Source organism: Salvelinus namaycush, chromosome 35 (assembly GCF_016432855.1).
Source record: "Salvelinus namaycush isolate Seneca chromosome 35, SaNama_1.0, whole genome shotgun sequence".
NCBI lineage: Eukaryota > Metazoa > Chordata > Actinopteri > Salmoniformes > Salmonidae > Salvelinus > Salvelinus namaycush.
Genome location: NC_052341.1, coordinates 12,010,186 through 12,037,066, shown reverse-complemented (window position 1 = coordinate 12,037,066; position 26,881 = coordinate 12,010,186). Strand labels below are relative to the sequence as shown.

Here is a 26,881-nt window from a genome sequence, read left to right as displayed (position 1 = left end):
AGACACCACCCTTACCACTGTTACAGAGCACAGACCTCAGACCTGTGAGTGTAGAATGCTGAGGGCTTTTCTCCACCAGGAGCTAAAAACTCTAAGTAAAGTAAGTATAGTCAGAGGGGACCTCAACGGGGCAGAGAAGGTACCAGTAATTAGGTTCCATATAAAACAGTGGCCAGAGCCAGCCAATATGGATCATAACAGGTATGGGGATGACAGTATATTTGGCTTTTGGTGCTAATGGGAAGTATGGCTTATATTTGGCTAATGGTCTTGGCTATAGCAACGCCAAGGTCATAGGTTAAATTCCCACCAGGATCACATAGACATACTAACAATGTATGCTCTCACTGCACAGTCACTTGGGAGTAGGGGTGGGGGTGGGGTAGGGTGGGGTAGAGGTGGGGTAGGACAGAGAGCATTCCCTGCTGGGCAAAAACGACAGCGTGCTCATTTGGCAGTGAGCGGAGAGCCGCAGACTCTGGCCACTGAAGGGTTCTATACCATCCCCTTCTATTCAACATAATATACAGCATATCATATATATCATCAGCATATCCATAGCTAAGATGATAGAGAGTGAGTGTAACATAGATGTAAGATAGAGAAAATGTTTGTCTGTTTTCAGGATGACGAGGTTGCTAAATGTTATATCAAGTTTGTGAGTCATGAACCTATGTGAGTCATGAACCTATGTGAGTCATGAACCTATGTGAGTCATGAACCTATCTGAGTCATGAACCTATCTGAGTCATGAACCTATGTGAGTCATCTTCAGCTATGTGTCTGTTGTGGTCATATCATAGGCTATGTGCACCATGTGAGTTTTGTTGTGACTGTGTGGCGTGCGGCTACACCGTGTGGCGTTACCTAGGTTGACCGTCAGGCGGACGCGGCCGGTCTCCAGCTCCAGGCGCAACGTGTCGGCACTGTCACGTGACGTTGTGGCCATCAGCACGCCATATGCCCGTTGAGAACGGAACCGTAGCGACACGTCTTCCGCTTCTGTGTGCATCACCACCGGCAACTGGATCTTCATGAACTTACTGCCGTCATAACTCAGGATGGTCGCATCTGGGAGGAGGAACGGAGAGGGGGAGGGGGGAAGAGATGGCAGGAGAGCAAGGGGAGGTGAGGAGAGAGGGGGATGGGAAATGGAGGAGAGTAAAGGGGAGGAGAGAGGGTGATGGGGAGGAGAGCGGGGGAGAGGAGAGAGGGGGATGGGAAATGGAGGAGAGTAGGGGGGAGGAGAGGAGAGAGGGTGATGGGGAGGAGAGCGGGGGGAGAGGAAAGAGGGAGATGGGAAGGAGGGGATAGTAGGGGGAGGAGAGCAGGGGGAGGAGAGGAGAGAGGGATGCAGATGAGAGCAAGGGGAAGAGGAGGAGAGGAGGAGAAGAAAGAGGGAGGAGAGTAGTGGGAGAGGAGAGAGAGCGAGAAGAGTGATACATAAATATATTGTTGAGATATGAACATTTGCTATGTTATAAAATCAAAGTAAAGTAAGTCAGCTATCAATTCTACTTGAAAATAAACAGACTATTAACACAACATGGGTTATGTTTGTTGCTGCTTATACCAAGGGCCTTGGATCAAGAGCTCTCAGGCACAGTCCCAGATTCCCACCAACTAGTATATATTCATGTGTTTCGAAGTCCATGCTCATCCACCACATGTATTTGAAGGTGACAAGACCTTGACTGAATACATAAACAGTCTCAAAACCTCAAAGGCTCTTCAGACTGAAGAGATCCTCCTGGACCCATTTGGAGACACGGTTAGACAGCCTTACAGGATTTTGCAGTCAGAGCAAAACCACCACACCACCACTTTAATGGTCAATCAACCTTGAGACAAAAATGAAGATGGGGTATAAAGACAGGGAAATGACTATGTCTTGGGCTCAAGGATTTCAAATGAATTCAAATAGTATTTGAACACAGGCAGCTGTTTCCTCTACACACTAAAAACAAATGGTTCTATATAGTGCCAAATAAGGGTTATTTGACTTGTAACCACAGCAGAACCCTTTTTGAGGCTATACAGTATGGAACCTTTTTTTGAAGGTTCTATATTGACCCATGCTCATAAGGTTCTAAATGGAACCTGTATAGTGTTATAAATAACAGATTACTAAGGTTCTATAATGAACCATAAAAAAAAGCTATATTTAGCACCCAAAAAGCATTCTGCTATGGTTACAACCCTTTTTGGAGCTATATTGAAGGATTTTTTGATGGTTCTTCATAAAACCTTTGTGGAGAATGGTTCTATAAAGAACATAGCCACGGGAAGTATTTTTTTTAACAAAAATTAATAGGAAAATAAATGATTTACAAATATATATAATAATAATAATATCACAAAAATAGTGCACTGGGCCTTTTACTAGTATTAGCGGACAGATATATAGACGTCTTTAGCACGGGCCCAAAAAGCTTCAGCATCTCTACCTTGGCAAAAAAAAGTTATATAATTAAGAATAGAATCTTGCAGGATTCAATAGCTGGAATTGTAAGAGTTGTTGCCCTGTCCCTTTCTCTGCCATTGTCATTCGAATGCAATCCAGAAACAACAAAACCCAGTCCTCAATAATTTACATCAAAAGGTGCAAAGATATGGACAAAGACACTATACAAATTAAATATTTGTTTTGCTCAAATAACATGGAAAACAACCACTTTTTGTGCAGTATTCATTTAACATCCTTACACACCACTTAATGTAAATGCGCATTTCTGTACTGTACCTAGGCTGGTCATCTAGGTTTGTACCTGTAGACTTTCCATCACCATGAAGAAAAACAATGCACAATACAGTAATTGAGAACATTGAGACATCAAGTGGTTTGTGATGATGTGTTGTGATGATGTGGCTCAGTTGGTAGAGCATTGTTCTTGCAATGCTAGAGTTGTGGGTTTGATTCCCACAGGGAAGAAGTATATACCTGTATGCACTCACTGCTGTAAGTTGCTGTGGATAAGAGCGTCTACTTAAATGGAAAAGGAATGAATCGACCGTTTCAGTTTTCACATAGAAATAAGTTGCATTTGCAAAGTATTTCAAGAAACTGGAAAACAAATATCAAGCAAGTATTTTTATATTCCACAAGTATTATCAGATAAACTATTTTGTACAGGTAATTATCAGACTCAAGTTACAAATGCTGGTAAACACTCCAATACATTTAGTTAAAAAAATATCCCAAAAGTAGTGCACTGGGCCTTTACTAGTCCAGTATTAGAGGACCGATATAGAGGTCTTCAGAGCAGGCAATTTGATTTATTCTGAATCAAGTGTGCTAGCTCTGGAACGACTGGGGGTCCATCATGAGAGAACTGAGAACTTCTGGCTTAGACAACCGTTCTCAAGGCCATACGTGAGTCTTTCACAAGACACCATCAATGGCTATAGTCAAATATAACATGTAATAGCGTCACACAACAGATTATATCAACTGGAACGACACTATCAGTCATGGTTGCACAAAAAGAACTGTACAGAAACCACACCCCAACATATTTGAATGAGCCGCTGCCCCTACATTTGAATAATTAATAGAGAAGAAAGAACCCTTTTTTGAATTGCAAAGAACCATTGAAGGGCTCAAAGGGTTATATGGGTTTGTATGGTTCCACATAGTACCATCAACCTTCCCAACGAAACCCTTGAGGAACTCTCCTTTTTTAGTGTACAACGATGCTGGGCAGATTGTTTAACACTGAGGGAAGAGGGTGTAACAGCATTCCCAGTAACCAAACAAACTAGAACCCAATAACAAAACCATTAGTGCCTCAGAAAGACAGAGAGGGAGAGGTAAGGGATGAGAGGAGATAATAGGATGCCAATGTTACACACACACACACACACACACACACACACACACACACACACACACACACACACACACACACACACACACACACACACACACACACACACACACACACACACACACACACACACACACACACACAAACACACCACAGGTTCGTCGTCAAACACACCTCATGTCACATCCATCCCCCATGGGATGACTCCGCCGCTCCGACACAATCCCTCACCCAAATCCAATTTCTCCCTCCTCTCCTCCCCCTCGCCACCTCCCATCCTGGGGTACGCTTCAGGTGACAGGGACAGTGTGACAAATGAGGGCTCGCCGCTAAACTGTCTGTCTCCCGCCTGGCTGCTAAAGCAAAGTGTGTGTGTGTCTATGTGTGCGTGTGTGCATGGTGCATGCGTGCTTAATTTGTAGAACCGTGGTTCCGTGGGTAACGTTTGATAACTGGCCCAAAAGGCCCCCAAAAATTGTCAAAGACTCCAGTCACCCAAGTCATAGACTGTTCTCTCTGCTACAGCACGGCAAGCGGTACCGGAGCGCCAAGTCTAGGACCAAAAGGCTCCTTTACAGCTTCTACCCCCAAAACTGCTGAACAATTAATCAAATAGCCACCCAAACTATTTACATTGACACTTGCCCCCCTTTGTTTTTACACTGCTGCCACTCGCGGTTTATTAGCTATGCGTAAGTAAGTAAGCTCTTCACCTGTTGCATTCGGCGCATGTGACAAATAAAATCAGATTTGATTTGATTTAAAAAATATAATACGCCTACCTTCTGAACGGTTGGAGCTATTAGCGACTATAACCCATCCCTGAAAGATAAGACTCTCAGGAACACGTAAGTGTTTCCATCTACAACACACCCAAGCTGAGCAGGACTAGTTAGAAGGGAGAGTGATGCATTTGCACAGAATCACTCTGGGAAATGAATTGATTCTCACAAAAGATCATACAAAGAGATTGCTCAATGATTATCATCATCCCTGATGTTTTTCTGAACTTTCCAATCCCTTTCTGATGCATTTAAATTACTCAAAAGAATATACTTCATTCAAATTTGGTATTAGCCTACCTGATTTGAGATAATGGAAATAATGCCCGATTCATCAAATTATGTTTTACACATTTGTTTCTGATACCCCCAAGTCCTAAAATAGAAAATGACATAGCTTGATGGTCCTGTAACGGATTTCCTCTTCCTCTTCATCCGAAGAGGAGGAGCAGGGATTGAACCAAAATGCAGCGTCTTGATATGACATGATTTATTACAGTAAAGACGAAAAACACGAAAACACTTTAACAAACTACAAAACAACAAACGACGTAGACGCACCTGAACATAAGAACTTACATGACACGAAGAACGCATGAAACAGGAACAGACTACATAAACCGAACGAACGAACAAACAAACCGAAACAGTCCCGTGTGGCGTAACATACACAGACACTGACACAGGAGACAACCACCCACCACAATCAATGTGAAAACACCTACCTTAATATGGCTCTCAATCAGAGGAAATGAAAACCACCTGCCTCTAATTGAGAACCATATCAGGTCACCCTTTACCAACATAGAAACACATAACATAGACTGCCCACCCAAACTCACGCCCTGACCGTCAAACACATACAAAATAACAGAAAACCGGTCAGGAACGTGACAGGTCCATGTTAATAGTAGGCTATCTTAAATATCATGTGTGAATCCATTTGATATCATGAATGAATCAATTTGACTTTGTGACCTCAGAAATATTAGTGACAACCTCTGACATAGAGGGTATAAATGGGATAAAGATTGGGTATAATTACTGCTAGAAATGACCCATTACAACATGAACGCTGTTTGGATGGGCTAGTAAGTAAAATTAGGCAGTGTGTGGAAGTCTGCAAGGGCATATCATGCAGGTCTACTTTCCAATGGGATTGTTTATTATACTTAAATCGCAAATCTGATATTCTCTCCTTTTCGCACCACTTTCCTAAATTGTCCTGATTCCCCTTTCTTGAAGTTAGACGCTATCTCTCACCTCAGCCAAAAAGACAGTCCTTTATCCTCTTCACCATGGTAACGATCTATCTCGCATTCACTTTGAGTCACTCCAGGAAGGTACAGAGAGAGAGAGAGATAAATAAAGAGGGGCAAGAGAAAGAGAAGGGAGAGAGAAGAGAGAGAGCGAGGCAGAAGGGAGAGAGAAGACAGAGAGAGAACGAGAGAGAGAGAAAGAGGGGAGAGAGAAAGAGAAGAAAGAGAGAGAGAGAATGAGAGAGAGAGAGAGCAAGAGGGGAGAGAGAACGATACGGGAGAGAGAGAGGGAGAGAAAGAAGGGATAGAGGAGAGAGAGAGAGAGAGAGAGAGAGAGAGAGAGAGAGAGAGAGAGAGCAGAAGTTTCTGCAGTCACTCATCTCTGTCTGCTCACATCTCCTCTCTATCAGATATCTCTCTACATGGTACATGGTACCAGGTACAGGCCCTAACCATGTTTAAGTCAACATCCGTTTTCCTTCCTCACTCACACTTTTTTCCCTCATATGTCCTATTGGATTAGCTGTCCATATGACCTGTGAAATTGCCATGGCATTGCATTTATATTCATACATCTGTGGTACATTCTATTGAACTAGACCTGAATGAATATATCCTACTGTACATGTGACCATAATGACCACAGGTATTCTCCTTTTCCTCTCTGTCTACGGCAAGCCACAGACAACAATCCAAATGATTAATGTGATGTTTACTTGTGTCGAGAATGCCTATGAGTTCTTTCACAATTACAGAGAATTGTAGAGTTACACAATGGTGCTCTGTATTCTAATACCGGGCCGTTGTCAGCCCTAGCTAGATAAAAACAAGTAATCACAATCTGAGTGAAATCAAAATCTGAATAAATTCATAAACATTGCATCTCATCCAGGGATTCGTCCCAAATGGCACATTATTCCTTATACAGTGCACTATTGTTGATAGGTGCTGGTCAAAAGTAGTGCACTAAATAGGGTGCCATTTGGGACACGGCATACGACTCTGTCGTCTCTGTTGAGATGCGTATAACAGGCTGTCAGGCAGCTAGCAGCGTAAATAAGAAATTCTGAGAACGATGTGGAAATATGAAATCTGACATGTGAGAGCATCATTATCAAATGCAAAGTGGGCACCTGTCAAACATCCATTGTTGGAGCAGCACTCACTTCATTTTTAATGGCACACAACCATGTGTAATATCAAAATAAAGCAGGGGGATTGAAGCTGAAACGGAGCAAGTAGCGACCAACTCACTGTCTGCTTTAAGACAAGCAGAACCTGTTAAGGGGAGGAGAGGAAGAGGTGTGGAGGACAATATGGTAAGCATCTATTCTCGCCGTTTTGTAAGTGTGTGTGTGTGTGTGTGTGTGTGTGTGTGTGTGTGTGTGTGTGTGTGTGTGTGTGTGTGTGTGTGTGTGTGTGTGTGTGTGTGTGTGTGTGTGTGTGTGTGTGTGTGTGTGTGTGTGTGTGTGTGTGACACCTCATGCTCTCTTGATTTTCAGACGAAAACAAGGAGGACGCAACAACATCTAGCTAGGGGACAGACTGCTTTAGAGAAACAAATTAGGCAGTATCCTAAATGCCCTCCTGAACACATCCTAAATGTCCTCCTGAACACATTCTAAATGTCCTCCTGAACACATCCTAAATGCCCTCCTGAACACATCCTAAATGTCCTCCTGAACACATCCTAAATGTCCTCCTGAACACATCCTAAATGTCCTCTTGAACACATCAGACATGTCCTCCTGAACAAATCCTAAATGTCCTCCTGAAAACATCCTAAATGTCCTCCTGAACACATCAGACATGTCCTCCTGAACACATCCTAAATGTCCTCCTGAATGCATCCTAAATGTCCTCCTGAACACATCCTAAATGTACTCCTGAACACATCCTAAATGTCCTCCTGAATGCATCCTAAATGTCCTCCTGAACACATCCTAAATGTCCTCCTGAATGCATCCTAAATGCCCTCCCCCTCATTGCTTCTCTCTCTAAACCATCCAGTTTCAGTTGGTAATTAGATATTGTCTTAAATATTGTTGTAGCAGAGAGAGAGCGGAGGGTGGAGGTGGGTGCCCAGATGGTAGGGAAGGGGCAGACTGTGTCTGTGTGCATTTGTGTGTTTGTGTGTGTCTGTATGTGTACCCATATGGTAGGCAAGGTGCAGTGCAGTACAGGCACATCTCATGGTGAATGACAGACTGGGTGGTGAATGCAGTGTGTGTGTCTTCTGCTATTCAAAGCGGGTCTCGTTGCGGCATCGCTCTTTGCTCGTTTTCCTTCCTCTTCTTCTCCCTCCTTTTCCTCTGCCTCTTTTCCCTTGTGTGTGTGTGTGTGTGTGTGTGTGTGTGTGTGTGTGTGTGTGTGTGTGTGTGTGTGTGTGTGTGTGTGTGTGTGTGTGTGTGTGTGTGTGTGTGTGTGTGTGTGTGTGTGTGTGTGTGTGTGTGTGCATTGCTCCTCCTCCCACACCATATGCAGTAGCTGTATTTAGCCACCGGGTGGTATGGTACACCATGCATGGAGATGTGAAGGCTAATTCTTCTGACAGCTCTTTCTGCCTGCTTGCTGCACACTGATACACACATGCACAAACACACACACACACGCACGCACGCACGAACGCACAAATACACACACACACACAGACACACAGACACACATACAGACACATATACAGACACATATACCCACGTACGCACAAACATACATCATATGAGGTTGGTGGGACGGGCTCATAGTAATGGCTGGAACGGAATTGATGGAATTGTATCAAACTCAAACATTTCTTTAACTGCCTTTAGAAAGTAAAGAATCCCTTTGAAAACAGTCTATGTGGCATCGATATGAGTCAGAAACAGTTATTCTAAAACACCAGTCTCAACGTCAACAGTGAAGAGGCGACTCCGGGATGCTGGCCTTCTAGGCAATGTTCCAGTGTCTGTGTTATTTTGCCCATCTTAATCTTTTCTTTTTATTGGCCAGTCTGAGATATGGCTTTTTCAACATCCCGGAGTCGCCTCTTCACTGTAGACGTTGAGACTGGTGTTTTGCAGGTACTATTTAATGAAGCTGCCAGTTGAGGACTTGTGAGGCGCCTGTTTCTCAAACTAGACACTCTAATGTAAATGTCCTCTTGCTCAGTTGTGCACCGGGGCCTCCCACTCCTCATTCTATTCTGGTTAGAGCCAGTTTGCGCTTGTCTGTGAAGGGAGTAGTACACATCGTTGTACGAGATCTTCAGTTTCTTGGCAATTTCTCACATGGAATAGCGAGTTTTAGAAGAAAGGTCTTTGTTTCTGGCCATTTTGAGCCTGTAATCGAGCCTACAAATGCTGATGCTCCAGATACTTAACTAGTCAAAAGAAGGACAGTTTTATTGCTTCTTTAATCAGAACAAAAGTTTTCAGCTGTGCTAACACAATTGCAGAAGGGTTTTCTCATAATCAATTATCCATTTAAAATTATAAACTTGGAGTAGCTAACACAACGTGCCATTGGAACACAGGAGTGATGGTTGATTGTAATGGGTCTCTGTACGTCTACTGTATGTAGATATGCCATTAAAAAATCTGCCGATTCCAGCTACAATAGTCATTTACAACATTAACAATGTCTACACTATATTACTGATCAATTTGATGTTATTTTAATGGACAAAAATGTGCTTTAAAAAAAAAAAAAAAAGGACATTTCTAAGTGACCCCAAACTTTTGAACGGTAGTGTATATATATTTATATTTTATTTATTTCATTATTATTTTTATGTACAATTACGTAAGGAAAAATTATGTAAAAACTGAAATATAAAACCTTAACTGCCTTGATCAAGGCACACTTTTTCTGAGATAATTGATTGCTGATGTGCCTCCTGGCATTTGTGCTGTACACAGGTGTTGCTCCTCATGCCTGATTGCATTCACACACGTTGTGCCATTGTGCCATTGTGTGTATTTGTATGCTCTGATGAAGGTCTGGCGACCGAGAGATCAGCCTAATTAAATAAAAAATGGTGCACTGATCCTGAAGGTGCAGAAATTCCTTTTCATTTCAGTGTTACTCCTTATCTCCTGCACATCAGCAACGGTCGGGTGTACAACAGATCCTTTCAAAATTCCATGTGTTTGATGCCATTCCATTTACTCCATCCCAGCCATTATTATGAGCTGTCCTCCCCTCAAGCCTCCTGTGTCACACACACACAAACACAGGCTCCAGTCTACAATCTGGAGACATCAAAACAGCTGGCAGTGTGCCAGGTTGGATCCTCCGTTCTGTCTGTCTGCACCACGGCTCCTACTCTCTAGCTAGACAGCTCTAACCGCCGACGCCAGTCACACACATGGCATAACACCAGAGATGGAGAGGGGGAGAGCAGGAGGGAGAGAGGAAAAAAGGGTGTGAAGAGAGGGCAACAGAAAGAGAAGAAGGGGCCATATGAAGAGAGAAAAAGCTGAGGTGAAACACCAGACCAAATATATTTATAACTAACCCAAGATAGATCATCTGTGTCATTTTCAATGGGAGCAAAATAAGCATAGTGGGCAGAACATGCAAGGAGGTGGGCAGAGCCAAGCAACGAGCTAGCGAGATTCTATTTGCGCGTCCTAGCATGTATTTGCATATTTCCGTTAGGGAACAACTTCTCTGTGAAGTGTGCTTGAGCAATACCTAAATTCACCCTTACACTCCTTCTAAACAACACAGTATTTAGAGACTTTGGCAAAGGGTCTACAACATGTGTAACAGATGTAGTTTTGGGGGCAGAAAACTGTATTGAGATCGGCTTTTCTTCAATGAGAAAATCATCAGAATGTTGGCCCAGTTCCAGAATGTCGGCCCAGTTCCAGAATGTCGGCCCAGTTCCAGAATGTCGGTCCAGTTCCAGAATGTCGGTCCAGTTCCAGAATGTCGGCCCAGTTCCATCTTGCTGCATCTTCTCCCACTGCCAGCCACTGGGCTTTCTCTACTCATCATATTTTGTGGGGAGTGAAAATGCCAACCGGATGCTTCAGATTTACACATCCGGTGAAACATCTGGCTCCTTGTTCTATCTGTGACCAGACTGAAGTGTAATTAAGTGTAATCAGGGTTCAACATACACTGTAATGGAAAACTGTAATTTATATGGACACTTTAGGTATTATCAACAGTTAAAAAAAACTCTAAAATGTTTAATTGCAGCATACTGTAAATGATGGTGCTTTGTGGGAACATTACTGTATTGCGAATGGTACTGTAATTCCACCCCACAGAATACAGTACCGTACCATATCTTTAGAGCGCCAAAAACCTTTTGACCACTAGTGGGTGCATGGTATTGTTGTTATAGCATATTTTGAGGCATGCCTTGTAGACGGCTATATTTGGTGCACCCGTGAGTCAGAATGCTGTACTAATTTAACTGTTAGATGCTTATAGAGCCCATTCAATTTAAACTGTATAGGGGACAGATTGGAGGGGCAGCAAGTATTGAACCTTAAATGGTTGCGCATTTTGCTATGTCCTTTTGGTTGTTGCCCTGTAGTCACTGCCAGTTTGGAAGCCTTTGTTAAAGCCTCTAGAAGTGCAAGTGATATCTAACACCAAATATTAATTCATATGCTCTAATGTGTAAACCTAGCAGTAAACCTGCTTGCACAAATCGCTTGTAATTACTGTAAAATACTGTGAAATACAAGCCCCACCCCTCAATGAATTTCATTCATTCAATAATTTAGATTACAGTAGCATTTACTTTTTTACAGTATAATAAAGTCCAATGTACAGTATTGTACTTTGTGTCATTAAATGGTATTTGCTTTGATACCGTATTTATATTACAGTAGCTGTACTGTAATATGAAAAACAGAATTGTACTTGACACCGAGCTGCCTGTAAGCTACTGTTAAATTCACAGTAACCCCTTTACAGTGTACAGGTTTTCCATTAAGTCAATACAAAAGAGTACATATGAATACATATGAATCCAAGTGGGCTCACCTCTTTATCTTCATAACGTGGAAATGACTTGCATCCCTTATGCCCATATTCTCTCTCCCTTAATTCAATTCAATTTAAGGGCTTTATTGGCATGGGAAACATATGTTAACATTGCCAAAGCAAGTGAAGTAGATAATAAACAAAAGTGAAATAAACAATAAAAATGAAGAGTAAACATTACACTGACAGAAGTTACAAAAGAATAAAGACATTTCAAATGTAATATTATGTATATATACAGTTTTGTAACGATGTGCAAATGGTTAAAGTACAAAAGAGGAAATTAATTAACATAAATATGTGTTGTATTTACAATGGTGTTTGTTCTTCACTGGTTGCCCTTTTCTTGTGCAAACAGGTCACAAATCTTGCTGCTGTGATTGCACACTGTGGTTTTTCACCCAGTAGATATGGGAGTTTATCAAAATTGTTTTTTTTTTTTTTATTCTTTGTGGATCTGTGTAATCTGAGGGAAATATGTGTCTCTAATATGGTTATACATTTGGAAGGAGGTTAGGAAGTGCAGCTCAGTTTCCACCTCACTTTGTGGGCAGTGTGCACATAGCCTGTCTTCTCTTGAGAGCCAGGTCTGCCTACGGCGGCCTTTCTCAATAGCAAGACTATGCTCACTGAGTCTGTACATAGACAAAGGTTTCGTTAAGTTTGGGTCAGTCACAGTGGTCAGGTATTCTGCCACTGTGTACTCTCTGTTTAGGCCCAAATAGCATTCTAGCTTGCTCTTCCAATGTGTCAAGAAATTATATTTTGGTTTTCTCTTGATTTGTTTGGATCTAATTATGTTGCTGTCCTGGCTCATCTCCTTCTCTCTCCCTGCCTCCCTCCATTCCTCATTCCCAGTACTACCATTGACTAACCTCTCTCTACCTCTCTTTCGCTCTCTCTCTCTCCCTCCCTCACGTCCTACTGTGTGCCCTCCTTCTCTGTCAGCTCATTAGCAGGGATGGGAAACATTAGACCCGTAGAGTGAGAGGCAAGGAGAGGAAATCATCAGACTGGGTACGTTCACAGCTCTCTCCTCTATGCTGTCTCCTCCCCTCTCTCTTCTCTCACTCCCTCCCTCCTTCCCCCTCACTCTCTCTGTTCTCTCTCTCTCACTTTCTCTTTTTTTCTCCTATAACCACCACTGTCGCCAAAAAAGCTCCTGAATTATGTATTTCTTAATATTTGTAATATTTCCTAATACTCCTACTGTCATTCACACTACCCTATTCACTGAAACTGAGAGAGAGAGAGTGAATGTCCTCTGCCTCTGAAGCCCACAGAGAACAGCGTGTGCATACCGTGTTACAGCTATGCCTGTTCCAACATGGATGTATACACCCGTGCTATTTGGTGACTATTTAGTAAAACAGTGCGTACGGATGTTATGTGGTAATAGTGGTGAACTATGCTGAAACAGTAACAGGCTGTGTAGGGCCTTACAGAATACATTTACAATACATACACATTCATGATGGTGCTATTTTTTTTACGATTCCATCTGCGTTTATTGCCCATTTCGTGGGTTTTCTTGTGAGATAATCCTAAACTGTTCAGCTATTTATGCAGTAGGGATGAGCAATTGCAGAATTGAGTGAAAAGAAGTGAAGTTGAACATCTGTTATTTGTCGTTACATAACAAATATGTTGCTGTGTTTCAGATTAAACACCTGCATGTGTTTGAGGTGAAGGCAACAAATGGACAGAGTAAAATCACAAACTAAACTAAGTGACACTTGCTTCATAAAATACACATTTTCATCAGTTCCACCATGACTTCAGTAGCATTTATAAGATTCCCTATGAAAGATCCAAGATACTGTCTTAAAGGGATACTTTGGGATTTTGGCAACAAGGCCCTTTATCTACTTCCCCAGAGTCAGATGAACTCATGGATAGCATTTTATGTCTCTGTGTCCAGTATGAAGGAAGTTAGAGGTCGTTTTCCGAGGCAATGCTAACTAGCGTTAGCGCAATGACTGGAAGTCTATGGGTATCTACTAGCATGCCAGTATAAGGACACTACTGATGTAAAGTGTCTCTGTAAACAGACAGTCAAATTTGCTCCAGTGAACTGAGGAGGATGTTGATAGTCACAGCTTGTAGCTAATCAGCCTACAGCCAATCAGAGGGGTCAGGAGGTCAATGCTGGGCCGAAACAGGAAACACAGACACAGATGGATGCACGCACACACACACACACACACACACACACACACACACACACACACACACACACACACACACACACACACACACACACACACACACACACACACACACACACACACACACACAGAGAGAGCCTCGGAGCAGTCAGAGTGTTGACTGGCCAAAACCAGGACAGTCACAGTGAGTGACCGACCATGCTGAACTCTGCTTACGCTTGACCACTTTAGCGTACAGTACAGTAGGCACTAATAGGTTACATCCCAGCAACCTGAATCCATACTACCCAACTCATCTACAAATACAACATACAAATGGGACCTGTACAGTACAGTAGCTCATAAAACAAACTTACTTCTACAAAATCTGCAAATATCTCACTTCTTCTTACATCTACAAATACAACAGGAAAAGTGTGACGGACTCCAAAAAACTGGCTCCCAAAGAGAAAAGGACAATTTAACAGCCTTCCAAATCCCAGACTTGTGTGTGTGTGTGTGTGTGTGTGTGTGTGTGTGTGTGTGTGTGTGTGTGTGTGTGTGTGTGTGTGTGTGTGTGTGTGTGTGTGTGTGTGTGTGTGTGTGTGTGTGTGTGTGTGTGTGTGTCATAAACAGCAGCATTGGTCGATAAGGCATCCAGGCCAGTTTGGCATTACAGCAACGCCTCCCCGTAAAAACAAGATGCAGCCGAGTGGGACAAGAGACAGCAGTATCTAATTACATGGTGACAGAATGAAACATACACACGCGTTCAGTCACGCATGCTTACAAACGCACGCACTTCACAAATGCATACAATATTTTGTAGACTAAATACATATTGGGTTCCAATGAAAAAGCAAGGTTATAATTTTGTCTTGATCGATGTTTAACTCGGTTGAAATGCCAAGTGATTGGAAATGAATTGCCAATATGAAATATGGTTATCTTAATTTTTATGACACAGAACACCAACACACAGTGCACTACAAATCTTTACGATAATTACATATACAGTACCAGTCAAAAGTTTGGATACACCTACTCATTCAAGGGTTTTTCTTTATTTTTACTATTTTCTACATTGTAGAATATTTATGAAGATATCAAAACGATGAAATAACACATATGGAGTCATGTAGTAACCAAATCAACTTATATTTTAGATTCCTCAAAGTAGCCACCCTTTGCCTTGATGACAGCTTTGCACACTCTTGGCATTTTCTCAACCAGCTTCACCTGGAATGCTTTTCCAACAGTCTTGAAGGAGTTCCTACATATGAGGAGCACTTGTTGGCTGCTTTTCCTTCACTCTGTGGTCCAACTCATCCCTAACCATCTCAATTGGGTTGAGGTCGGGTGATTGTGGAGGCCAGGTCATCTGATGCAGCACTCCAACACTCTCCTTCTTGGTCAAATAGCCCTTGCACAGCCTGGAGGTGTGTTGGGTCATTGTCCTGTTGAAAAACAAATGATAGTCCCACTAAGCGCAAACCAGATGAGATCGCTGCAGAATGCTGTGGTAGCCATGCTGGTTAGGTGTGCCTTGAATAAATCACTGACAATGTCACCAGCAAAGCACCCCCACACCATCACACCTCCTCCTCCATGCTTCACAGTGGGAACCACACATGCAGAGATCATCCATTCACCTGCACTGCGTCTCACAAAGACACGGCAGTTGGAACCAAAAATCGCAAATTTGGACTCATCAGACCAAAGGACAGATTTCCACAGGTCTAATGTCCATTGCTCGTGTTTCTTGGCCCGAACAAGTCTCTTCTTATTATTGGTGTCTTTGCAGCAATTCGACAATGAAGGCCTGATTCATGCAGTCTACTCTGAACAGTTGATGTTGAGATGTGTCTGTTATTGAACTGTGTGAAGCATTTATTTGGGCTGCAATTTCTGAGGCTGGTAACTCTAATGAACTTATCCTCTGCAGCAGAGGTAACTCTGGGTCTTTCTTTCCTGTGGCAGTCCTCATGAGAGCCAGTTTCATCATAGCGCTTGATGGTTTTTGCGACTGAACTTGAAAAACTTTCAACGTTTTTGAAATTTTCCGGATTGACTGATCTTCATGTCTTAAAGTAATGATGGACTGTCATTTCTCTTTGCTTATTTGAGCTGTTCTTGACATAATATGGACCAAATAGAGCTATCTTCTGTATACTACCCCTACCTCACAACACAACTGATTGGCTCAAAAGTATTAAAAAGGAAATACATTCCACAAATTAACTTTTAACAAGGCACACTTGTTAATTGAAATGCATTCCAGGTGACTACCTTATGAAGCTGGTTGAGAGAATGCCAAGAGTGTGCGAAGCTGTCATCAAGGCAAAGGGTGGCTACTTTGAAGAATCTCTAATATAAATTATATCTTGATTTGTTTAACACTTTTTTGGTTACTACAGTACATGATTCCATATGTGTTATTTCATAGTTTTGATGTCTTCACTATTATTCAACAATGTAGAAAATAGTAAAAATAAAGAAAAACCCTTGAATGAGTAGGTGTGTCCAAACTTTTGACTGGTAGTGTATGTCTTATTCACAGCAAAGGGGAATCCTTGGAGACTCTCAAACTCTCATTTTCTCTCTCTCCCTCTACCTACTAATAGTTCCCCTCCTCTTTATACCTCAGATAGGAGGGAGGAAGAGGAGGGAGAGAGATGATATTCCACTCGGAGTCCGGTCATGAGTGAGTGGTTTAATGAGCCAAATGGTTAGCAGGAGAAGACAGCCATTTTACAGTGCAGTTTAGGAGGCCTATACTTTCACTCACAGGAGGCTGCTGAGGGGAGGACGGCTCATAATAATGTCTGGAATGGAATAAATGGAATAGTATTAACCACATGGATACCACGTGTTTGGTGAATCTCAAACCATTCCACTGATTCTGTTCCAGCCATTACTATGAGCCCGTCCTCCCCAAATAAGGTGCCACCAACCTCCTTTGCCATCACTGTAGCTATGCCCCTCATTCCCCCATTCTCTCTCTCTCGCTCTCTGGCTCTCGCTCTCTGCCTCTCGCTCTCTGTCTCTCGCTCTCTGGCTCTCTCTTTCCTCCACCTCTTTTTCTTTCTTTCTTTCTTTCTATCTTTCTTTCTTTCTTTCTTTCTTTCTTTCTTTCTTTCTTTCTTTCTTTCTTTCTTTCTTTCTTTCTTTCTTTCTTTCTTTCTTTCTGTGATTATGTGAACATATCCTCTCTTAAGCCTGATCATTTCCCCCTGGTTGTGCTAAATGTGTATTTGTGTTAAATATGTGTTTATTTGTGTTTATGGCCCTGTTTTCTACAACCATTTCATTTTAACCAGTTAATTGCCTTTCATTGAATGTGTGTGAGCAACATTTGAATGTCAGCACAGGTTGGCTAATTGCTAATTGTAGGCTCCTCCAAACTAATTGACCTAGTGAGCTACATGTGTTTAATGTTGGTGGGCGAGTGCCAGAGGCAGATAGAGATAAGCAAGGACAGACCAGTGAAGATATTTATTTTATTCTTGGTCTTAGTCTTTTAATCCTTGTTTTTACTATTTTAACGCTGCCATGTTTTGTATTCATCTATTTATTGAAAATAAATCTTCATATTTTTTTAGAAACTATTCCAGACTGTTAGTGAAAACCTTTTCATGTGAAGGGCATCAGTCAGCTGTTCTCTCTCTCTTCATCCTCATCCCCAACATATATATTTAGTATTCATATTCTGTTGTTAGCTTTCTTGGAGTTGGTAACTTATGCCCTGCTATTAAATAGTCTAACTGACAGGCTCCTCCTTCAGTACCATGCAGCCCAAAGTGTCCACTATACACACACAGGCACACAACGAAGCAGGGAGGTAGTGTCTCCTCTCTCTCCTTTGACAAAGCATCCCAAATCTGCAGCGTGTGTAATGAACGGCTTAAAGCTCTTCTTTTTTAATGCACCCTTTGATGTCAATTATATTCACATTTCATTCTGATGCCCTCCTCCCCTCAATTCTCCTTTATCCACCACCACTAAATCCCACACCTGCTTCTTTTTTCCTCCACAGGACAGTGCACAGCGGGGTAAAGTAAGGATAGTGAGAGAAGGGATCTACGTTCATAACCTGAATGTAAACTGACGTCCCGAGAGAAGTGTTCACACAACCACCAAACAACTTGGAGTCCAGCAGAATATAGAAATAAACACAGCCAGCAAACTAGTCAGCACTACAATACAGAGACCTTTCAACAAACTAGTCAGCACTACAATACAGAGACCTTTCAACAAACTAGTCAGCACTACAATACAGAGACCTTTCAACAAACTAGTCAGTACTACAATACAGAGACCTTTCAACAAACTAGTCAGTACTACAATACAGAGACCTTTCAAGAAACTAGTCAGCACTACAATACAGAGACCTTTCAACAAACTAGTCAGCACTACAATACAGAGACCTTTCAACAAACTAGTCAGCACTACAATACAGAGACCTTTCAACAAACAAGACTTTATTTTTACACAAACATTGTCAGAACTGTGTAAACAATCTTGATCTTGATCTCAATCCCAACCTCCAGCAACTAACCAATCAACCAATCAATTTAAACACGGGATGTGTCTAACGTCTATCACAGGAGTCACAAAACTCTTTACCAATAGCCATTTATCAAAACCAGAAACAGATGAAATACAGAGCAAAACTGTTTAAAACCTGATGTCTTACCCCTCTCACAGGAGCGTCCCAGGTATCCCGTCCCTGAGCAGTCACAGACGTAACGGTTCCATCCCTCCCGGCAGACACCGTTATTCTGACAGGGGTTTGACAGGCACTGCTTGGGCGGCTCTTTAGAGCAGGATGGTTTGACTCCGGCAGCCTTCTGAACCTCGGCCATGCGGCGGACATCTTTACTCTGGCCATCGATGAACAGGTCCCGGATGCAGCCCACGTAGCCATAGTTCAGGAGAGCCGTCCACACCTGAAGAAGTGGATTAAACATTGGTTAATAAAATGACTAACAGAAATTAAAGTTCACAGACTTTTGCGTGATAATGTAACAGAAATGTATTGTTTGATCTTTCAGGAACTCAACCTAAACGGTTATATACGCCCCTTTACAATACTGAAATCCAATCCTATCGTAACGTACTTCTGTGGGGAAGACCAGGCCTAGTTTATTCTCTGGTAGTCCTCCCAGGTACAGGTTATCGTCCAGGTCCAGGATCTCACTCTCTCCTGGGGCCGTGTAGGCCTGGCGCTGGGTGTTGATGGAGATGGTACCTGGGTGGAGACGGGGAGAGAGTTGGTGTAAGAATTTTGGGAGGAGGAAGTGTTGGGGGATGGATTCAATTCCATTTCAATTCAGTTGATTCGTCATTATGGACAAGATGGATCCTGAATGTAACACACACATCAATCAATAAACAACTGTTAATATACTGTATGTTATTCACATGTCAACAGAACGGAATGAAACTCCTACTACAGCTGCAAAAACACCAATAAAAACTAGATTAATTAATAAATGGTTCAATACAGATGGAGCAAGAAGATTAATTACTGGGTTGGGATATTCTTCTTCTGGAATGAATGTTAAACATACCTGGCTTCAAATACTACTCAAAATATTTCAAATACTTTCGCTCTAGCCGGGTTTGCACTTTTTCGACTCTCCTATTAATTCCATTAAGCCAAGCGAACTCAATCAAGCACAGATAAAGCATTTTTTTATAGTATTTGAACCCAGGTCTGTGTCAGTCATATAGATGACTGCAAGTCGAGGCCAATTAGTAATCTGTGATCCCATAGAAGTAACTCTCCATTCTATTCTCCTTGTACTTCCCCCCATTGTAAATCTCCTTTATCTATACAGCAGCGGTCATAAAAGAATAACAGAGGGGGTAAAGAAAAGAGAGAAAAATGGGCGCCCCCTCACACCCTCTATCATTTTCAGAGCCGAACCAAACAACAAACAACAAACCCCATCTTGGCCATCTTTTCAGAGTGATTAACGAACTGAAGCTGGATTCTCTCGCTCCTCTCTCTCTCTCTCTCTCTCTCGCCCTCTCTCTCACTCTCATCCTCTTTCTCGCTCTCTCTCTCTCTCTCTCGCTCTCTCTCCATCTCCCTTTTGCATTATCCCCTTTCCTTCTCTCTGTTTCTCTCTCCCTCTCTTTCTCTCTCCTGTGTTCCCATCTGTCTCTCTCTCTCCAACACATAAACTTGGCGGAGAGAGTTAGTGAATTTCCCTCTCCTTGATTTATCACTCTCATTCAGCTTTAATTCTGGATGTGGAGCGCGGTAAACAACGGCGGACATGACTGGACTGTAAGGGAGGGAGGGAGAGGGGGAGGGAGGGTGGGGTGGGGGGTGTGGAGGGAGGAGGGAGGGTTGGGGGAAAGAGAAAGCGAAAGTAGAGAGAATTGTGATGGAGAGGTAAGGATATTTGTCTTCTCATTGTAGTAATTCACTTTTTGATTGACAGATGCACGCTGTGGTAGATATCAACCAGCTAAGTTTTATGAGCTCAATGCCTTAGGGAAAACCACTGGACCGTTACGTGTGTGTGTGTGTGTGTGTGTGTGTGTGTGTGTGTGTGTGTGTGTGTGTGTGTGTGTGTGTGTGTGTGTGTGTGTGTGTGTGTGTGTGTGTGTGTGTGTGTGTGTGTGTGTGTGTGTGTGTGTGTGTGTGTGCGTACATGTGTGTGTATGTGCACGTGTGTACGTGCGTAACAGCATAGTGTTGATTTGTTCCTAATAGCCAGATTGTTTTGCTACTGAAACATGTCCCAAACCACACATGGATTTTCACTGGGGCTGGCCGGAGTTTTGGGGAAACAACACACCAGAATAGGGACTTATATTTCCTGAATGAACAAAAGGAAATAAGCAATGACAATCCAAAACAGTCTCTCATAGAGCTTTGGAGCTATCATCCATTTCCCCGCTGAGTCACTGTGCTGTTCCGACACCAATGTTAGCCAGCCCCACTGGCTGGGAGAAATATGTCCATTCCTATATTAGCTAGTAAGCTTAGCATCCATTTAATCCCTGATTTGTAATATGCTACAGTATGTCTCTCGGCTTTAGCCAAAGTGAGCAAGCTAGAGTCACAGCACCAGCTAAATTACCTAGGTATTACTTAGCATGCATTTGACCAGAATTGCTACAGACTGGTCCAATTTCTATTGCCAAGTTAAGCCAGCCTCAGCCCCACTATTAACTAGCATCAATTTACCTGAGTTGCTATGTTCTTTGCTACACAGACTGGTTCTCCTGTAGGTCTGCATCCAATGTGAGCCAGCCCCTGCCCCCAAGACCCTAGCAACTATTGCTTAAAAATAACCATCCAAAACAGTCACTCTATTATCTAGCTAGCATTTCTGGTGTGTTCTATATGCTACACCCTAAGCCCCAGCTAGCTACCCTCTCCATTACCTAGTGTCCATTTGCCAAGGTGACAGCTAAGGAGGCTGGTCTGCACAGTGATTAACCTCCACCCCCTAACACCTTCCAGCTCCTTCCACAGGCTCCCAACCCCAGGCATCTGTTTCCACAACATCCCCTCTGGCCGACCACACACACACACACACACACACACACACACACACACACACACACACACACACACACACACACACAAACAAAAGGATGCTGGTCTGCACAGTGATTAACCTATTCCCTCTAACACCTTCCAGCTCCTTCCACATGGTCCCAACCTGGGCATCTGTTCCTAGAACCTCCCCTTTGACCAAACACACACACACACACACACACACACACACACACACACACACACACACACACACACACACACACACACACACACACACACACACACACACACACACACACACACACACACACACACACACACCACCCCATCTCCCTCCCTCTAGCCACAGCTGGTGTGCTGCTACCTGCGACCGAGCTTCCAAGCCTCAGGCACTTGGCAGGGCCACCCGTCATGCAGCCAGACCTCCTCCCTTCATGTTAGGGGTAACGAGACCACTAACCACTACATCACACTCATTAACTGGGAAAGGGGAAGTTCATACTCTGGCACTCATGGATAACCCTGTGTGTGTGTGTGTGTGTGTGTGTGTGTGTGTGTGTGTGTGTGTGTGTGTGTGTGTGTGTGTGTGTGTGTGTGTGTGTGTGTGTGTGTGTGTGTGTGTGTGTGTGTGTGTGTGTTTGGTTTTACTATCCTTGAGGGGACCATAAGTCCTCACAAGGATAGTAAAACAAGGACATTTCGGACAAGACGTGACATTTCACCAGGGTTTAGGGTTAGGTTTAGGGTTAGGGGTTTAGGGTTATGGGTTTAGGGTTAGGTTTAGGGTTAGGGGTTTAGGGGTTTAGGGGTTTAGGGTTAGGGGTTTAGGGTATAGGGGTTTAGGGTGTAGGGGTTTAGGGTATAGGGGTTTAGGGGTTTAGGGTATAGGGGTTTAGGGGTTTAGGTTTAGGGTTAGGGGTTTAGGGTTATGGGTTTAGGGTTAGGTTTAGGGTTAGGGGTTTAGGGGTTTAGGGGTTTAGGGTTAGGGGTTTAGGGTTAGGGGTTTAGGGTTAGGGGTTTAGGGTTAGGTTTAGGGTTAGGGAAAAAATATTTAATATTTATTATTATTTTGAATGGGAATCAATTGTTTGGTCCCCACAAGGATAGTAAAACAAAAGTGCATGTGTGGTGGACTGTACATTGATGTTTTATGTGATTTAGCAGACATTCTTATCCAAAGCCACTTACAGGAGGATTGGGGTTAAGTGCCTTGCTCAAGGACACATACAGATTTTTCACCTAGTCAGTTTGGGGATTCAAACCAGTGAGCTTTTGGTTACAGGCCCAACACTCTTAACCGCTAGGCTACCTGCTGCCCCGTCCCAACTTACCCTAACCCATCTGGACAAGAGGAATACCTATGTAAAAATGCTGTTCATCAACTACAGCTCAGCATTTAACACCATAGTACCCTCCAAACTCATCATTAAGCTCGAGACCCTGGGTCTCGACCCCGCCCTGTGCAACTGGGTCCTGGACTTTCTGACGGGACGCCCCCAGGAGGTGAGGGTAGGAAACAACTTCTCCACCCCGCTGATCCTCAACACTGGGGCCCCACAAGTGGCAGCGCCTCTTCAACCTCAGGAGTCTGAAGAAATTTGGCTTGTTACCAAAACACTCACAAACTTTTACAGATGCACAATCGAGAGCATCCTGTCGGGCTATATCACAGCCTGTTATGGCAAGTGCTCCGCCGACAACCGTAAGGCTCTCAAAAGGATAGTGAGGTCTGCACAACGCATCACCGGGAGCAAACTACCTGTCCTCCAGGACACCTGTCACGCCCTGACCATAGAGAGCCTGTTATTCTCTATGTTGGTTAGGTCGGGGTGTGACTAGGGTGGGTCATCTAGGTAATTATATATCTGTCTTGGCCTGGTATGATTCCCAATCAGAGGCAGCTGTTTATCGTTGTCTCTGATTGGGGATCATATTTAGGCAGCCATTTCCCCTTTGTGCTTTGTGGGATCTTGTCTAGGTATAGTTGCCTGTGAGCACTACCCTGAGCTTCACGTTTCGTTTGTTCGCTTTATTGTTTTTGTTATTTGAGTTTTCTCTTCCTAATAAAAAGGATGGAAACATACCACACTGCATTTTGGTCCACTCCTTATGACGATCGTGACAACACCTACACCACCCGATGTCACAGGAAGGCCAAAAAGATCATCAAGGACAACAACCACCCGAGCCACTGCCTGTTCACCCTGCTATCATCCAGAAGGTGAGGTCAGAACAGGTGCATCAAAGCTGGGACTGAGAGACTGAAAAACAGCTTCTATCTCAAGAACATCAGACTGTTAAACAGCCATCACTAACATTGAGTGGCTGCTGCCAACATACTGACTCAAATCTCTAGCCACTTTAATAATAAAAAATTGGATGTAATAAATGTATCACTAGTCACTTTAAACAATGCCACTTTATATAATGTTTACATACCGTACATTACTCATCTCATATGTATATACTGTACTCTATACCATCTACTGCATCTTGCCTATGCCGTTCGGCCATTGCTCATTCATATATTTATATGTTCATATTCTTATTCATTCCTTTGTTGTTGTGAAATTGTTAGATTACTTGTTAGATATTACTGCATGGTCGGAACTAGAAGCACAAGCATTTCGCTACACTCGCATTAACATCTGCTAACCATGTGTATGTGACCAATAACATTTGATTTGATTTGACAGTGTGGCTTGAGGGAAGTCAATTAACGTGTTCCAAATGGCACCATAGGCCAATAGGGTTCTGGTCAAAAGTAGTTCACTATGTATGAAATAGGGTGCCAATATGGAGCCAGTATTGGGATTCTCTACACAGCAGCATGTTGTCATTATCATTATGTTCGTAGTTTTAAGAAATTATATTTGCTACATATCATCTTTCTCTCTGAGACAATATTTCTACCTCCGCCCTCTAGGTTCTTCTTTTGTCTTATCTGTCATCATCTTCTCCTCCCTCATTCTTTTTCTCTTTATGCAGCCATTATGTTCTTTATCTATCCTCCTATTCCTGCTCCGTCTCCTCCTCCCCTCATCTCTCTGCCTTTTACTAAGACATTTGCCTCCCTCCATCCCTTTTCGCTATAAATAATTCCCAAGCAGTAGCTATAGGTAAATCTAACAGTGTTATCCTATTCATGTCATCGGCGTGTAGATATTACTAGCCACCGAAGGGGACTGTATAGTGCCATGTTGCCTTGTGACTTAAACATAGCTTGACTTTGTTTACACACTTACTTACAGAAATGTGACAAGTGACAACAGGAAAGGGAGCACCACTCAGAGAAGACGTCTGAAAGATGCTGACATCTCCCCTCTAATCTTCCACTTACATCCATTTAGTCAGACAAACTCGCAGTACACAGTAGACAACACACAATTCAGCGTTGTGCCCCCGTCAGATGGGCCTCTTTAAAAGTGGCGTATAATAAATTATACTGACAGATAGATCTACAGTTAGATATACAGTCACTCCATATGTATTCTAGTCAAGGCTCATCCGACATAACTACTGCTGTACTCACCTTTCCTCGTCATACTGTCTATACACCCCTTGACTTTTTCCACGTGTTGTTGTGTTACAAGGAGGGATTAAATTGATTTAATTGTCATTTTTTTTGTCAACGATCTACACAAAATACTCTAATGTCAAAGTGGAAGAAAAATCATAAAGTTTGTAAAAAATAAAACACAAATATATCTTGATTATATACTGTAAGTATTTAACCCCCTGAGTCAATACATGTTAGAATATGTTTTGGCAGGGATTACAGTTGTGAGTCTTTCTGGGTAAGTCTCTAAGAGCTTTGTCCACCTGGATTGGACAAAATGTGCACATTATTCTTTAAAAAAATCTTAAATCTCTGTCAAGTTGATTGTTGATCATTGCTAGACCGACATTTTCAAGTCTTGCCATAGATTTTCAAGCCAATTTAAGTCAAAACTGTAACTAGGCCACTGAGGAACCTTCAATGTCATCTTACTAAGCAAATCCAGTGCAGATTTGGCCTTGTGTTTTAGGTTATTGTCCTGCTAAAAGGTAAAATAATCTCCCAGTGTCTGATGGAAAGCAGACTGAACCAGGTTTTCCTCTAGGATTTTGCCTGTGGCTCCAATCCGTTTCTTTTTTATCCTGAAAAACTCCTCAGTCCTTAACGATTACAATCATACCCATAACATAATGCAGCCACCACTATGCTTGAAAATATGGAGAGTGGTACTCATTAATATGCTGCTTTGAATTTGCCTCAAGGTTATTGTCCTGCTGAAAGGTGAATTTGTCTCCCAGGGTCTGCTGGAAAGCAGACTGAACCAGGTTTTCCTCTAGGATTTTGCAATACCAAGCGGTGATGCAGCCAGTCAAGATGCTCTTAACGGTGAATCTGTAGAACTTTTTGAGGATCTCAAGGCCCATGACAAATCTTTTCAGCCTCCTGAGAGGAAGAAGCATTGTCATGCCCTCTTCACGATGGTGTTGATGTGTGTGGACCATGGTAGATGCTTAGTGATGTGGACACCAAGGAACTTGAAGCACTCGACCTGTTCCACAACAGCCCCGTCGATGTGGATGGGGGCATGCTAGGCCTTCCATTTCCTGTAGTCCACGATCAGCTCCTTTGTCTTGCTGACGTTGAGGGAGAAGTTGTTGTCCTGGCACCACACTGCCAGCTCTTTGACATCCTCCTTGTAGGCTGTCTCATTGTATTCAGTGATCAGGCCTTCCACCGTCATGTTGTCTGCAAACTTAATGATGGTGTTGGAGTCATGCGCTGCCACACAGTCATGGGTGAACAGAGAGTACAGGAGGGGACTAAGCACGCATGTGGCATCCCAGTCTGTTAAGTCATGGCATCCCACAGTCTGTTGACAGATGCTACGATACTAGTTATGATACGATTGTCTGTTCACAAGAGATTAAAACATTTCTGATATTCTTGCTTGAATGGCAAACAATTGTATTGGTCGCCTACACATATTTTGCAGATGTTATCGCGGGTGTAGTGAAATGCTTATGTTCCTAGCTACAACAGTGAAGTAATACCTAACAATACAAAACTATACATGCAAATCCCAAAAATGTATAAGAAATATAGAAATATTAGAATGAGCAATGTCAGATTCTGGAATAGAAATACAGTGTAAGAAAACTGTCAATCATAATTCAGATGCATGTTTGGTCATGTTATTCATGGGACATTTTACCGCCCTATTCTCTTTTAGATTTTCTCCCAGCCTGGGTTACCGTCAGATGACTCCCCTGAAGTTTGTGTGTCGTAGAGCAGAACAACCAACACCTTGTAGCTCTAACGGATCGGTCTGGACAGTCAGTTTTTTGAGAAGATCTCTTT

At 42.7% G+C, this 26,881-nt stretch overlaps 1 protein-coding gene across 1 annotated transcript in view; it reads right to left on the bottom strand.

Annotated features, from left to right (window-relative positions):
• The window catches only part of LOC120029401 (neurexin-1a-like), a 164,221-nt gene that overhangs the window by 113,816 nt on the left and 23,524 nt on the right, over positions 1 to 26,881 (bottom strand). Inside the window, exons 6-8 of the mRNA XM_038974622.1 lie at positions 19,121 to 19,251; positions 18,697 to 18,949; positions 868 to 1,071 (exon numbers count right to left, since the gene is read on the bottom strand). Of these exons, the coding sequence (XP_038830550.1) occupies positions 868 to 1,071; positions 18,697 to 18,949; positions 19,121 to 19,251 (588 nt within the window). The remainder of the gene's footprint in view (positions 1 to 867; positions 1,072 to 18,696; positions 18,950 to 19,120; positions 19,252 to 26,881) is intronic.